General features: G+C 40.2%; 1 protein-coding gene across 1 annotated transcript in view; it reads right to left on the reverse strand.

Annotated features, from left to right (window-relative positions):
- Positions 1-555: 555 nt before the first annotated feature.
- Positions 556-16,507, reverse strand: part of SYCP2L (synaptonemal complex protein 2 like) — a 59,594-nt gene continuing 43,642 nt past the window's right edge. The window contains exons 24-32 of the mRNA XM_069493270.1: positions 14,584-14,657; positions 14,391-14,460; positions 7,407-7,508; positions 6,922-6,924; positions 5,687-5,790; positions 4,260-4,351; positions 2,473-2,572; positions 2,318-2,376; positions 556-628 (exon numbers count right to left, since the gene is read on the reverse strand). Coding sequence (XP_069349371.1) covers positions 556-628; positions 2,318-2,376; positions 2,473-2,572; positions 4,260-4,351; positions 5,687-5,790; positions 6,922-6,924; positions 7,407-7,508; positions 14,391-14,460; positions 14,584-14,657 — 677 coding nt within the window. The remainder of the gene's footprint in view (positions 629-2,317; positions 2,377-2,472; positions 2,573-4,259; positions 4,352-5,686; positions 5,791-6,921; positions 6,925-7,406; positions 7,509-14,390; positions 14,461-14,583; positions 14,658-16,507) is intronic.

A 16,507-nucleotide genomic window follows, 5' to 3' on the forward strand; every position in this document is an offset into this window, starting at 1 on the left:
CAACACCACTGACCCACAACATTTGTAGAGGTATTTCATGGCCACCATTCAGAGCACTGAATCCCTAATTCCTTGTAGCTCTGTGCTAGGGGCCAAAATAATCTAGTGGAGGGATGTTCTCATTTCCCTAGCAAAATACCTAAGGCCATCATCATCACTGACATGAAAACATGGTAGAAGGACAGACGCTGAATACCTGTTCGACCTTGACTGAGCAAATTAACCTCTCATAAGGCCCTCGCACACCGAGCATGCAGCTCAGGGCCAGGCATTCTCAGGTATTCAGGGTGAGCTAAGAGAACTACCACCATCCCTCACTGGCCAAGCAAAGGGCAATTTTCTTAGGTGTTTGCCAGGGAAGAGAGCAAAGGCAAAACCCTGAAGGAGGCATATTTAGAAGAGATATTTTCTTTGAGGTATTCTAAAGTCACACAGGGGCCTCTTATGAAAGGGAGATAAATACAAATAATAATTAATATCTTACAATGTTAGAAAAGACAGTTGCTGAAATTTGAGGTTTAGCCAAAATAAATGAATTATCCAGGTATCAGAAGACTAGGGGATATAATCTTCTCCAATGTTCAATGGCTTTTTATCAGCCATTGTCAAGGTGTAGTCTGGGAACCTCCTAAGGAACCACAGGTTCTGTGAAGTCAAAGCTATTTTGGTAACAATGGTAATGGCATTAAGACATTACTTGCTTTTTTCATTCTTACTCTCTCACAAATGTACAGTGGAACTTCTCAGAGGCTACAAGACTCACAACAGATTAAGCTCAGAAGCAGATATGACCATCCAGCTATCTTCTATAAGCCAGACGTTAAAGAGATTCACAAAAACAAAAAGCAATGCTTCTCTTCTCACGTGTTTACTATGCAAAGTCTAGTTATTTTTCATAAAAATGTTATTTCTATCAATATGTAAACATAGTTTTGAAATCTCAGTCTCAATTTTTAATATGGAAAATATTCACAGACATAGCCCACAGAAGCAGAAGCTCTTTGGGGATCCCGCAATAAATGTTAAATACGTAAAGAGTTCCTGACTCCAAATTTGAGAACCATGCACAACCAACCACGGGCATTCAATGAAGATGTTTTATTTATTTATTTATTTATTTTTGAGGCAGAGTCTTACTCTGTAGCCCGGGCTAGAGTGCCGTGGCGTCAGCCTAGCTCACAGCAACCTCACACTCCTGGGCTCAAGCAATCTTCCTGCCTCAGCCTCCCGAGTAGCTGGGACTACAGGCATGTGCCACCATGCCCGGCTAATTTTTTCTATATATATTTTTAGTTGTCCATATAATTTCTTTCTATTTTTAGTAGAGACAGGGTCTTGCTCTTGCTCAGGCTGGTCTCGAACTCCTGAGCTCAAACGATCCACCCGCCTCAGCCTCCCAGAGTGAATGAAGATGTTTTAAGAGGGTATCATCACCTTTAATCATGAGTAATGCGAGACAGAGAGAGAGTGAAAGGATTTTGAAAATGGTCCATACAATCGTTATTATTAGTTGTGTTAACGGGAATAAATGGTAGGATGGATAAGTCAAAGTTAAATATTTTTTTTTTTTTTTTTTGGCTTTAAAATGTATGGCATGACCAGAATAATATCCTTCCTAAAACCATCTGACTTAGATTTCTGTAAAAGCAGCTTATTCTTAACTGGAAGACAAAGATTGAGCCATGACAAATTTATACAGGGGTTCCTTCTGATTATTCAAGTGGGGTGAGAACACTAGAATCTTCCCTGAGGGCAGAAATAGAGACGTAACAGCCTCCACTCTCCATTTCCCCAGAAGAGAGGGCAATATTCCAGAGGGACAGACACAGCAGCCTCAGACGTACACTAATTACAATGAAGGGAACTGTGGCGGGTAAAACCATTTGTTGTTTAAAAAAATCTGTGTGTATATATGTTGAAAATCTATACAAATATAAACAAAACATACAGAATATAGTCTGTCAAAAGCACAATTTGATGTATAACTAAATCAACTGTTTACTCAGATACTGAAACATTCTGCTCAAAATCTAATCATTTTGTTTTTTTAAAATACTGCTTAAAAATAAACTATTGAAATCAAAAACACAGAAATTTGGATGATCCTGGTGGGCTTTTCAAAATTTCCCATTCTCCACTGGTATCACTGGCCACACTCTGTCCTCAGGGAGGGGCCTCAGAAGTGGCCAAGTTTGAAAAGCAGCAGCTACTCAGCTGCTTACATGAGTTGTACCGATACCGACAGCCCATACTCTAGCTAAAGCACTACCTCATGCTTCAGCTAAAATGCTTCTAGAAAGAACACTTTCAAAAGTACCTCAGCACTTGTAGATCACAGAACGATTTCAGATCAGCAGACTGTTTCCCCCAAAACTCCTAAAATTGAACAAAAGATTTGTTTAAGTAGTTAGCAGTTATTTTTCTCTGGAAAAGATCTCAAATCACAGAACACTCCGAACAAAGAGAACTTACCAGAGCATCCTTTTCAAGGTGTTCCAGGGCCTGAATATCCTTCTCAAGATTGCTCAACTCTTGAAGAACAAAATTCTGAAATTTCTCTAGCTTATTGAGTCTGACAAATGTAAAAACCAACAAACTTTATTAGGACTACTTGGATGTGACAAAAGATACTCTTAATTAATCTTCTAATTATAAGATTAATTCAGATTCTTCTCCAGACATTAACTGTCTTGAAAACGTGGGCATTTCCTGTCTCTTCCTGCCCTTCCCTGTTCACTCATCCCCAGCCTCAGAAACCTAACCACAGTCTTTCAACAGCAGCGCAAAGACAGCTGGTGTTTCAACGTTAACTCTTAGCAGAGCACAGGACAGATGACTCCATGGAAAAGGAGTGGAGGCCGACCATCCCTTCCTACCTTCCACTCGCTCCCCCTTCCTCTTGCCTTAAGCTGGCCTGACAGCTGTCGTCAGGTAAGGGCTAATACATTCTCTTCCCACCTCTAGGTTTTGGCTCTAAAACTCTTAACAGTTGCTATTCTGTGTCTGAGCTCCACGTACTTTGCTTATTTGCTTATTGTTTGTGTTCCCCATTAGGCTACATGTTCCCTGAAGACAGGAGCTCCTGGTGCTTGTCCTCACTGCGCTCTCGTGTGGAGCACAGGGCCTGGCACCCAGCGTTGCTTGGCGTGCCTTTGTTGAACGGATACATGATGGAGTGTTTGCCCACCGAAGATAACGAGAATTCCACAAATCCAAAGCCCTTCTGGGGCTTGTTTCGACAATCAAATGACATTACATGTATATGAGAATTTGAAAAGTCTTACAAATTTCTATTAAAACCATAATGGTATTATTCTACCCCAAGAAACTTTCTCTTCAGTTGAATAAACTGACTCTCCATTCCTTTCTTCCCTTCTTTGTTTACAGACCATTCTCTCTAACAAGGAGCAATTTCTATACTCACCTTCCCTGTACCATTCAAACATTAGTTTCTAGAATCTGACTCAAGAAGCGCTTCCATTGTAATGGCTCTGGATTAACTCTGATCACTATAGGAACCGTCCCTCTACCCCCTTTCACAGCACCTTTGTACTTCTTGCTACATGGTCATAAGGGGGTGGGGGTGTGTGTGTGTGTGTGTGTGTGTGTGTGTGTAGTGTTTCCGAACTGGGGTAAAATATACATAACATAAAACTTACCCTTGTAATCACTTTTAAGTGCACAATTCAATGGCATTAGCTATATTCACAGTGTTTTCCAACTATCATCAATATCCATTTCCAGAACTTTTCCATCATCCCAAAGAGAAACTCTGTCCCCATTAAACAATAACTCCCCCGTCCCCCAACCTCTGGCAGCCTCTATTGTGCTTTCTGTCTCTACGAATTTGACTACTGTAGGTACCTCACATAAATGGAATCATACAGTATTTGTCCCTTTGTGTCTGGCTTCTTTCCCGTAGCATAATGTTTTAGGGGTTCATCCATGCATTAGAATTTAATTCCTTTTAATAACAGTCCATTATATGGATATATTAACACCATCATTTATCCAGCATTTTTTACATATATATCCATGCTTGCCCTGTCTTTACAATTGGATTAAAAATTCTTTAAGAATAGCGTTTTAGGATCATACAGTGGTAGACCATGAAGAGACTTAAGGAGGGCATTTAAGTCACCCCCTCTTCATACAGATGAAGAGCCACAAACCTAGAAGGGCTAAGTGACGTACATGAGATAAATGCTGTTGGTGGGTGATCCCACATCTGTGACCTTGTTTTGAAATCTAATACTTACCTGCACAGGTATATCTGGTTTAAAAGTTTCATTATGCAACCCGGTGCTTTCTTTGCATCTTTTGAATAAAGTGGACTCCTTCTGTACCTAACCTAAGCCATAACAATAACAACAAAATGATCACATTTTGGTTAAATATAAATATGTAAGTTGAGTGCATGGTTTGTGTTAAAAAGATGCTGCCAGCACATGGTAATATTCATAGCTAGCATCGGTGTTCAAGAACTATGATAAGGCATCCCCCTACACACCTTTCAGGCATTAGCAATACAGAACAAGCTAAAATGGGAAAAGTTATATTCATGCTACCAATACACATATTGAATACTGTGAACAAATACCCATAATAAATCAGCTTATATTGGCATTGCAGAAAGTAAGACAGGACTTTGAAGATCTTCCAAGTTAGTTAAATGAATTTGGTTAGGGTAAGATACTTTTCTCGAAAGTGCTATTAAGTAAGTCATTAGGGATTTATAAATAACAGGACAGAAAAAAGAGGGGACTAAAATGGCTCTAATGTTCATCCCGTAGACAAGATTTTAGGACAACCTGTACATGCACGTGTCTCAAGACCTGCCACAACTCAGCTGACCAACCAGCCACAGTCTGCCTCCTTCTTTGTCCCCAACCCCTCTCCAGTCCCTCGCTTGGTTCCCTCTTTTCTCTTCCTTGTCTAATAGCGTGACCAAATCATTGTTTTCTGGTAGTTCGGCTGTGTGAGGACACTACCAATGAAACCAAACCGTGCTTATGATTTCCACATAGGTCCCTTTGTTCCTATTGGAGCAAACAGACATGGAACAGATATAAATACAAACTGCAATTCACAAAGACACTAAAATCAGTGGTCACATCTACGACAAATACTTCTCCCCAAAGATGCAGGAGCATCTTCGGATAACACCACCATTGATGAATGACATGAACTTGTGACTTTAAGCTTTTAATGAACTAGTTTTTTCTTTTTTTCAGCTTTCTGGAGGTATAATTGACAAATAAAAATTGTATGTGTTCAAGGTATACATATGATGTTCTGATATATGTGCACTCTGTGAAGTGATTACCACGATCAAGCTAATTAACATATCCATCACCTCACCAAACTGTGTGTGTGTAAGAATAATGAAGAGCTCAAATCTCAAGTATACAGTAACATTACCATTAACCACAGTCACCACACTGTACATTAGGTCTCCAGAATTTACTCATCTTGTAACTGAAAGTCTGTACCCTTTGGCCAGCATCTCCCATTTCTTCTACCCCACCCTGGCAACAGCCCTTCCACTCTGTTTCTATGAGATCAACTTTTTTAGATTCCACATGTAAGTGAGCTTGTGCAATGTTTGGCTTATATCACTTGGCATCATGTCCTTCAGATTCATGGCAAGTTAGCTTTCCATTTTTAGTGCTATTAAGACTATTACCTCGTATTTTCTTCTCAGTTCTCTAGTGAAGTTTTCAAAGGTTGTGAGAAGGGCAGACTCATTCAAGCTCTCTGGCACAACTTCTCGGGATGGAGTGAAGATGCCTTATGAACAACAAACATGACACATTACATTAAACTAACAAAGTGCTCAAAGTAGACTGCTCAGTCCAGCAGCTGCCCAGAGGACAGAACAGGACAGAAATATGCGCCGTGGATGCCCCGCTGGCTGTCCGGCTGTGAGTCTGTGCCATGGCTGACTCTGGCCACGAACACATAAGGCCAACTCAGGCCAGAGTTCACATGGCAACCACCTCGCGAAGGTTCCCAAACCACTCTCTCTGCCAAGCACTCATTTCATCCAAACCTTCCCAGCACTTTAAATCGGAGCCACTGACATTAGGTCTAAGAAGCAGGCCGAGGTGCTGTAAGAGGTTCTGAGGAGGACATACCAGTTAGGACACTTCTGTGGGGGCAACTCGGTGTAATGATTTCCAGTTGCCGGAGGGCTTAGGAGGGGTCTGGTGCTGTTCTAAGTGATTTGCATACATCAACTCATTTAATTCTCACAAAAATCGTGTGAAATGGGGACTGTTAGGATCTACACTTTACAGAGCGATCACATAACTTTTATGAGCTGACACCAGCAGCGTCAGGATTTGAACCCAGGCTGTCTGGAACCACTGCTTCCCAATTTGTGCTTCTGGAGCCCTTTGTTATAAAATATGTGATACCAGCCAGGTGTGGTGGCTCATGCCTGTAATCCTGGCACTTTGGGAGGCCAAGGTGGGAGGACTGCTTGAGGCCAGGAATTTGAGACCAACCCGGGCAACATGGCAAGACCCTGTCTGTACAAAAAATAGAAAACTTAGCCAGGCGTTGAGGTGCGTGCCTGTAGTCCCAGCTACTCAGGAGGCTGAGGAAGGAGGATCACTTGAGCCAGGAGTTTGAGGTTGCAGTGAGCTGTGATGACGCCACTGCACTGTAGCCTGGGCAACAGAGTGAGACTCTGTTTCAAAACAAACAACAACAAAAAAATGTGGTACCGTTCATTCAGATAGCCAGCTCCACACATACATTCTAGATCAGCAATCCCCAACCTTTTTGGCCCCAGTGTTTTAAGGAAGACAATTTTTCCACGGAAGCAGCGGGGGACACAGAGCCCCAGCTCAGGCAGTGATGCCAGATGGGGAGCAGCTGTAAATGCAGATGAAACTTCTCTCACGTGCTGCTCACCTTCTGCTGTGGGGCCCAGTTTCTAAGTTTCATGGAAGACAATTTTCTGGAGGTGGAGCTCAAGCCGTGATATGCAGCCCAGTTCCTAACAGGCCACGGACCAGTACCAGGCCACAGTTCCCCAAGACCGCAGTTCTAGATCATTCTTATCAATTAGCATAGATTACATATTTTTAACATAAAAATTTAGTTAATAACCATCAACTAAAGCAGAGACCTCTAGCATTAGGAATACCCGGGCCTGAAAAACTGCCAGAAAGAGTTAAGAGGAAGAAATCAAAATGCTAGGAGGGGATAGTGCTTGCTTTTCTCTATAATTTGTGCAACAATTTACTTGGCCCTGAAAGGACAAAGTGCTCAGTTTAGGCTTCTACAGCTACTGTGATCTTAAAACCGTAACTCCCTTATAATTCACGCTGGTACACTCCGTGCTGACCCATTTGTCCCACTCCTACTTGAACCGCCGGCTGGGTGCATGATGTTACCTCCCACGTCTGTTTCTTCGGTCACCAACGAAGGGGACACTGGAGCATCACCTTCTTCCAATCGTGATTGTTTGGACTTCGCAAAACTACCTTCTGGTGTATCTAAAGGCAAACATAGCACACTGACGTTACCACACACGTTCCTTCTGACCCAAATGTATCTTGTTCACTCTTTGCCTGTTAATGCCTAACCTTGACGAGCAGCAGCAAGGGAAACGCGTCCTCTGCGCATTACTTACTTACCATTTGGCGCACAGGCTCAGCACCGCGCACGTATCAAGGCAGTACCTCTACTGATGCCTGAACACAGCAACAGGCAGCGCTTGATGGGCTCAGGAACGCTCTGCTTAGCAAGGGACAGTCGGGCTCGCTAACCAGGTTGGTCCCCAAAGCAGCGGGAATGGTGGGCATGGAAACCAACATGCCCCGGCCTAGGCTGAACAGCGAGGTAGCAAGTTCCCAGGCGGACGGACCCTGGAAGCTCTTCAGATCACACGTCGGCGTGCGCCACCTGCTGGCGACACTGGAGCTTCAGCGCTGCACTGAGGCTCCCTCGGTTACGAGAGGATCTTGTCACCTCACCGGCTCCAGTGAGTTTGAGAGCCTTCGCTCACGCGACTCCAACGTAGATCCCCGTCCCAATTCAGCACAACACTAAGTATTTTCTACTCTGATGTTCACTTTTACTACAAACGTGTCCTCTCCCCACCTGGGCCCCTCCCAATCTTGTCAACAGCGGTCCCTGGAGCCCTGGTGTGACGCTCAGCTCCCGCTTTTCTTTGCCGTCCGCTTCTCCATCCTCAAGGCCGGAGGTCCCCCCAATGCCCACACTGTGGCCCTGCCCCAGGCCACCTCCCTGGAGGATCTCCTCAGTTCCACGCCCTCGACTGTCAGCTTCTCACCCTCCCTCTCGCCTGAGCCCTCGCTAGCGGCAAACGAGTTCCCAATGGACTGTCGAGCATCCCCGTCTCAAAACCCACCCAATTCTTTTCCTCCCCACCTAAACCGCTCTCTTCCTTTCTATACCCTCAGCTGTGACGTCATCTCACTTCTTTCTTCCCATACCCACCCTAGTCACTACTGATTTTCCCTCTGAAAGTTCTGGAATCCGATTTCACTAAATCACTCAATGAATATTTGGATGTTACTAAGCACAAGGAGTTGTGTAATGGGGCCAGCAGGCAGTGGGCGGCAAAGAGGCAAGTGTCCTTTCTTCCCCCTGCTCCTGCTACCCCGGTCTCCCTGTGGATCCCCGGACACTCCAGGCATATTCCCGCCTCAAGGCCTTTGCACCTGAGGTTCCTTCTGACTAGAGCACTTCCCCATAGATCTGCACTGAGGACTTCTCTGGCCACCCAATCTGAAATTTCAACACAGCCTCCCAGCTTTTTAAACCCCCTTCCCTGCTTAATTTTTTCTTAGCCTTCCTCACATAGAACATACTACACATTTTCCTTTTCTTGTGCATTATCCGTCTCCCCACTGGGAGGTCAACTCCAATGAGGGCAGGCATCTTGCCTGTTTTCTTCCCTACAATATCCCTGCCACCTAGAAAAGTGTCTGGCACGGAGTAGACACTCAATAAACATTTGCTGAATAAATGAAGGAATACCCAGCTCCTACAAATAAGATACTGGACATGCCCAAAGGAGATCTCGATAAAATAGATAAGAATTGATTTCAGTTCTCTTATTCTGATTCTCTTACTGGTGAGGATAGAGGTAGAGAAGCAACACAAACTTTAGAGACCCAAATACCCACTATATAAATAGATAAACAGACATTAATAAATTTAGTATTTTAAGATCTGCTAGAACTACTTTTGGGGGGAAGCTGTAAACATACTAATTTTTAGAACTTGCACCACAGTAGGAAATACCAGTTACCAACTTCAAGGTGACAAAAGGAATAGGAAAAATGTGTTAAAATTATACCAGAGAATAGTCAATCTTAAAACAGTTCATGCTCTGTGGTATATATATAAGAAAGGTGTTTTTTAAGAAAAATTAATAACCTACGTTTAAATATCAACTTATTTTTATTAAAAGGAAAAAGAAAAAAATAAATACTAATTGAGAGAGAAAAGGATGATCCAAAAGCCAAAAGGTCTAAACTAGTAATAAGAGATATACAAATAAATGACCATATATGAATGATGCACTTCATGGGACACCTTAATTGGTATTCTATAATAGAATTATCATAAACTGGAAATTTCACTAGAGATCACAATCCTACTCTGCAGAACTTGGAAGAGCCAATATCCAGCCTCTTTGAAATAAAAATATAAATTAATAAAATTAAAAGCATAAGAAATACTCTCAACTGTGAGAGGTACTTTATAGGAGTTAGTATCTTGTTCTTCTCACTGTACTTATATTTAGGTGTGTTCATTTATTTGAAAGGTTTGGATAGATATTTTCTATAGGGTCACATTGTTTCAAGAGCAAAAGATTTTTAAAAATCAGTGAAGGAACCCAGGTAGAGCTCCATCCTCCTCTTCCAGCCTCAAGGCAAACAGCACTCATGCCTGAATCTCCTGTGGTGTCTATACCCCAAGTCAGGGCCAAAGGAACCACTTAGAAGGGATTCCAGATAGCCTCAATTAGGCACTGATGAATGACCATTACATTTCCTTCTTTGCTGCCTGTTCTGCCCTTTCTGGGACATTTTATTTTCTTCTTCTTCCTCCTTTATAGCAAATTTGTAGCAAAAGCCCAAAGCACAGGCTTGAATTTGGACGTATCACGTCTATGCACTACCCAGGGTAAAGCAGGGCATCCGCCAGCACAGACACTAGTTATATCCGCCAGAGAGAGAAATCCAGGAACACAGCATAAATAACCTGGTCAGCCCTTGAATGAATTATATGGAATTTGTGACCCTACTAACGAGGATCATGCAGACGGATGACTTCATGGACGTGGAAGTAGTCTGACACATAGAACCCTTCTCTGAAGTGGCGATGCTGGTCCAGTGCTTTACCAGGACCCAAGGCATGGCTCTCCAGAGGAACCCGTGCTATGTCATGAAAGGCTACAAGTCCTAAGTGATGTCCTTGGCAAGATTCTGTTTCCATGGTAACCACATGCCTCTTTTAACCAGCACTTTTCAAGATTCTCAGAAAAGAGTTAAAGCTACACACAGAGAACATCGCAAAAATGAACATAAACATAGTAAAGGTCATCTCCAAAGAATGCAAAATCCATGTGTTTGTTGGTGGCTGGCAGAGGGGGTGTGTCCTTGCTCTCACAAGAACATAGCTTTCTTTATTTCCATGAAAACTGAAGACTTTGGCAATCTGAGGAGCTTCTGAACTTGTTTGGGCTGGCCTCCAAGGCACAAGTCTTAGAGAACATAGTTTGTTGTCCACACTGCATTTTTAAACTCACATTTCTGGTAAAAACAATTAACACTAGACAAGAACCAATCCTATGGTTAACAGCCAGGTCTCCTAAGTTAAAGCATTTTCTTCAACATTGCTCTGAAGCGACACCCTGTGGCACAGAATGGTAAAGGCCAACAGAATAGCGTCTTCACCAAAAGTTCTCCCATGTGAAATTTACAGCACTTTCTCACCGCCAAGTCCTTTGTTTATTCTACCAATGTTTATCAAGTGCCGAGAATATGAAAAATTAAGGACCATCTTTACCATCGAATTACTCAGTCTGATGGGAACTGCTTAAATATCTTTTGTATGGATTAATGCATTTTAAAAATCTATAAACCAACTGACAAATATTTGTGACCACGTATAGATGCTTATTCAAATATGGAATCATGCAGAAGTACATCATTAAATGTTGGGTTTTATAAGTTTCTTACTCGGTTACCTGGGCAAACACAGAATGCCTCTACATGGCAGGCACGGAACTAGGCATTCATAGCACTGAATGGAATGAAGGAGCTGAGCACCTGACTCCTTTCTGATTCTGGGGGCCTAAGAAGGCAGATGAGGGCAAAATGCAATACCATAAATAAAATTACCCTGCTTGCTTTCAGTTCTGGAAGCACAGTACATCAAAAGTTCCAGGGTAAACCTTAAAACACAAGTAAGGCTGGGTGCAGTGGCTCCCACCTGTAATCCCAGCACTTTGGGAGGCCGAGGTCAGAAATTTGAGACTAGCCTGAGCAAGAGTTAGACCCATGTCTCTACGAAAAATTAGCTGGGCATGGTGGCACGTATGCCTGTAGTCCCAGCTACTCAGGAGACTGAGGCAGAAAGATCACTTGAGCCTAGGAGTTTGAGGTTGCTGTGAGCTATGATGATGCCATTCATTCTAGCCCAGGTGACAGAGTGAGACCCTGTCTCAAATAATAATAATGATGGTGATAATGATTATAATAAAGGCTTCCTATCCCCAAAATTCCCAGGCAATTTGACAGGTGCTTTCTACCAAACTTTTAAGAAACAGTTACCTTATTTTAGATGAACCTTCCCAGAAAAGCAGAGAGAAAGCTGCTCAGCCTCCCTCCACAGGCTGGTGTGACACTGATTTCAATGATAGCAGGAGAAAAGCATAAGTCTGTTCCTCATGAATGTAGATGTAAAGCCATTAATAAATTACGAGCTAAAAACACCCAAGAGTATATAATTTTTTAAACGCACCATGATCAAGTGAGGTTCATCCCAGGAACACAAGTGTGGTTCGACATCATAATACCTATCAGTGTAACTTGCCACATTAATAAACAAAACAGACCACCCTTCTACTCTTTGTTTCTATGCGTTTGAGTTTTTAAAATTCCACATATAAGTAAGGTCATGCAGTGTTGGTCTTTCTGCATCTGGCTTACTTCACTTAACATAGAAGGGCGGTTACCAGGGCCCAGTGGGGGGAGAAAATGGGAGATGTTGGTCAAAGGATACAAACTTTCAGTTATGAGTAAGTTCTGGAGACCTAATGCACAGCATGATGACGGTAGTGAATAATAACATCCATGGACTTAAAATGTGCTAGGAGAGTAGATCTTAACTATTACCACACCCACAGAAAAGATAACTATGTGAAGTGATGAATATGTTTGTCAGCTTGATTATAATCATTTCACAATGCATATTGACATCAAAACATCACCAATATATACCTTAAATATATACAATGTTTATTTGTCAACTATACCTCAATAAATTTGGAAGGAAAAAATGAACTAAAGGAGAAAATTCATTTGATTATCTCAGTTGATGCAATACTATTTATGATTTAAAAAAACTCAGAGCAAATTCTGAATGGAAAGGAACTTCTTTAACTTGGTAAAGATTATATACCAAAAATATACAGCAAGTATATATTTTACTTAACAGAGAGACTTCAGATTCATTTGTTACAAAGTTAAAAATAAGAAAAAGATGCAGAGTTTCATTGCTATGTTTAACATATACTAAAGATACTAGCCAATGCTATGAAGAATGGAAAACAAAAGATCTAAGTATCAGAAGGGGAGAGATAATCCATTTTTTTGGCAAATAATAGAATCATCAACGTAGAACCAAGAGAATCAACAGAGAAATTATTATAAGAGCCCAGCAAGGTTGTAAGATGCAGGATTATGTTATAAAAGTCAATAGTATTTCTCTGCTTTAGCAATAACAAATTTAAAAACAACAGTAACAAAATCATAACAAAATCACAAATATCTAGGAATTAACATCAACAATACATAAGCCCTTCATGGAGAAAACTTTAAAATTCTATAAAACACACAGACAACACAAATCAATGGAAAGACATTTCGTTCTCTAGCTAAAGAAATCCTGTATTATTGAGAATTAAGAAATCTATTTTTAAGTATACTAGATCAACGAAAAAAATCAAAATAAAAAATAGAAAATATTTTAAACTAAATAACAAATGTTATATATTAAAAAATATTTTAAACTAAACAATAACCAATGTTATATATTGTAGGATATATTATATCCTACAATGTAGGATTCACCTAAAGCAATACTTAAAAATGTATAGCATTATGTATTAAAATAGTAAGTAATATACGATAATACGACTTTTTGGTAGAAAAGAATTTCACATGACTAACCATAGAGGAAAGACTGATGAATTAGAATTCACTAAAATTAAAACCTTTTATCAAAAAAGCAATTACAAATACATTATACACAGAGATAAGTGCAAACCACAAAGCAGAAGATATTTATAACATATATAACCAAGGAATCATGTCCAGAATATACAAAGAATTCCTAGGAATCAATTTTGTATTTGATTCCACTACTTTTTTTCCCCACTTGTGCATTCTGAAAAAATACTGTACATTCAGAAGAGCTTGTCAGATGTGTGCAGTTTAAAAAAGGATTATAAAGCAAACATCTGCATAACTGGATGGTGATTTGTAGATATTTATTGTGTTACTATTTGAAAAACAATTTATAACTATTTGAATCTTTTTGATACATAATTTAAAATGTAAAGAAAAAACACACAGTTAAGAAACACCATAAAGAGTGGAGAGGTGTTATGTTAATTCATTATGTTATATTCTATACAACATTATATATTGTATCATAGACAACACTGTGAACTAGACTGGAAACTTTCATAGCACTGTGATTATGAGAAAATGAATTCAGAAGTCTTAATAATTTGTCCACACAACCTTTTAGAACACTTCTTATAAATTGCAAGTGACCTACACACTTGGGGATGGAATAAGCTCTAGACCAAATCCTTAGGTGCCCCCACCATGCCCTCCTCTGAGACAGGAGAGGCAGTGTGAACAGCTGGTGGGTTCTGGTCTCAGGCTATATTTTCCTTGGCACAAGAGGTTCTGGTTCCCGAGGGAACTGAATGAAGCCCCCGTTTCTCCTCTTAACCTGCATGAACACCTACCTGGACCTCTGCTCACCCCATGGCCTGACAATAGTCACTCTATAAAGTGATTTTATCTGCTGCAATGTAACAGCCCAGGCTGCCAAAATCAGATCTCATTGTATTCTATAAGAAAAAGAGTTTATTATTCCCTCACCTCTGTCTTCCAAGTTTTGCAGCTTATGTTTGAAGCTAGTACTCTCCATTAATGACTCCTGGTTCACAATCTTAAAAACAAAACAGACCACAAATATGTGTATTTTATGGCAAAGTAAGAAACAAGTGGTGCCGTGTTACCCCTTAATATTAATTCTGGAAAACCAGATGAATTACCAACAATTAAGTAGTACCTTATACACATTTTCTTCATCTTCTGAGTGCTCCAAGGAAGAGAACTCGCTTAGTGGGTGAGGACCTCGAAGCCCTAAGTGTTAGAGAGAAAAGTTTCAAGTGAATAAATATACCAAGTAAAACCTGGAAGCAGTAACATTTCACTATTGCTCTAGATATTAAATCTAATCATCAAAAAAAAAAAAAAAAAAAGAAAAGAAACACAGTCCTAAATAAAACAAAAAACTACTGACTGTATCTTTCTGGGCATAGATGCTTATTAGGTTTGTAGCTCTGTAGATAAAATGAATAGCCTGGTACCTCGACTGGATCAGCACCTTCAGTAGCTGCCCATCCGGCCCAACTACATTGGCAAGGATTCTTCAACCTCAGTCTTGTGATTCTTTCCCTGCTCTCCCTCAGACACCCCTTCCTTATTTCCTTTTATTCTTTATGAATTGAAATATATATATATAGTGTAATGATTACCACAATCAAATTAATTAACACATCATTATTCATGCTGTACATTAGATCCCCAGAACTTGTTCACCTTATAACTCAAGTTTGTATCCTTTAATTAACAACTCCCATTACCCCACCTCCCAGTCCCTGGCAACCGCTGTTCTACCCTCTACTTCTATCAGTTCGACATTTTTAGAATCTACATATGAGATCACATGGTATTTCTCTTTCTGTGTCTGGTTTATTTCACTTAGCATAATATTCTCCAAGTTCATCCATGTTGTCACAAATGGCAGGCTTTCCTTCTTTTTATGCCTGAATAATATTTCTATGTGTATGTGTGTGTACACCACAATTCTTTATCCATTTATCCACTGATGAACATCTGGGATGATTTCATATCTTGGCTCTTATAAATAATGCTGTAATGAACATAGGGGTACAAAACTCTATTTGAGATACTGATGTTATTTCCTTCACATATATACCTCAAAGTGGGATTGATGGACTGCATGAGAGTTCTATTTTTAAATTTTTGAGGAAACTCCATAATGTATTCCACAATGAGTATACCAATTTATATTCCCACCAACAGTGTACAAGGGTTCTCTTTTCTCCACACCCTTGGCAACACTTCTTATCTCTTATATTTTTGATAATACATCTTAACAAGTATGGTATCACATTATGGTTTTGTTAATCACCTTTTCATATACCCATTGGCCATTTGTATGTCTTCTTTGGAAAAATTCCTACTCAGGCCCTTTGCCCATTTTTAATTGAATTGTTTTCATGCCATTGAGTTGTGTAAGTTCTTGGTATATTCTAAATACTAACCCCTTATCAAATATAGAGCTTGCAAAAAATTTTCTTCCATTCTGTAGGTTGCCTTTTCCTTTTATTTTTTTCTTTGCTATGCACAAGGTTTTTAGTTTGATGGAGTCCCACTTGTTTATTTTGCTTCTGTTGCCTGTGCTTTTGGAGTCATCAAAAAATCATTGCCAAGAGCAATGTCAAGAAGTTGTTTTTTCCTCTCTATTTTCTTCTAGTAATTTTGCAGTTTCAGATCTTAAAGCCTTTAATCCATGTTGAGTTAATTTTTGTATACAGTGTAAGACAAAGGTTTCATTCTTTAGCACATGGATATCCAGTTTTCCCAATACCATTTATTGAAGAGACTTTCTTTTCCCCATTATGTATTCTTGGTGCCCGTATCAAAGAGTAATTGATTGTATGTGTGGGTTATTTCTGGACTCTCTATTCTGTTACCTTGGTCTATGTGTCTGCCTCTATGCCAGGACCATCTTGTGTTAATTACTATAGTTGTTAAATATAATTTGAAATCAGGAAATCTGATGCTCCGGCTTTGTTCTTTCTCAAGATTGCTTTGGTTATTAGGAATCTTTTGCAGCTCCACATCAATTTGGCGATTATTTCTACTTTTGTGGAAAATGCCACTAGACTTTTAATAGAGATTGC

Source organism: Eulemur rufifrons, chromosome 18 (assembly GCF_041146395.1).
Source record: "Eulemur rufifrons isolate Redbay chromosome 18, OSU_ERuf_1, whole genome shotgun sequence".
Classification (NCBI taxonomy): Eukaryota; Metazoa; Chordata; class Mammalia; order Primates; family Lemuridae; genus Eulemur; species Eulemur rufifrons.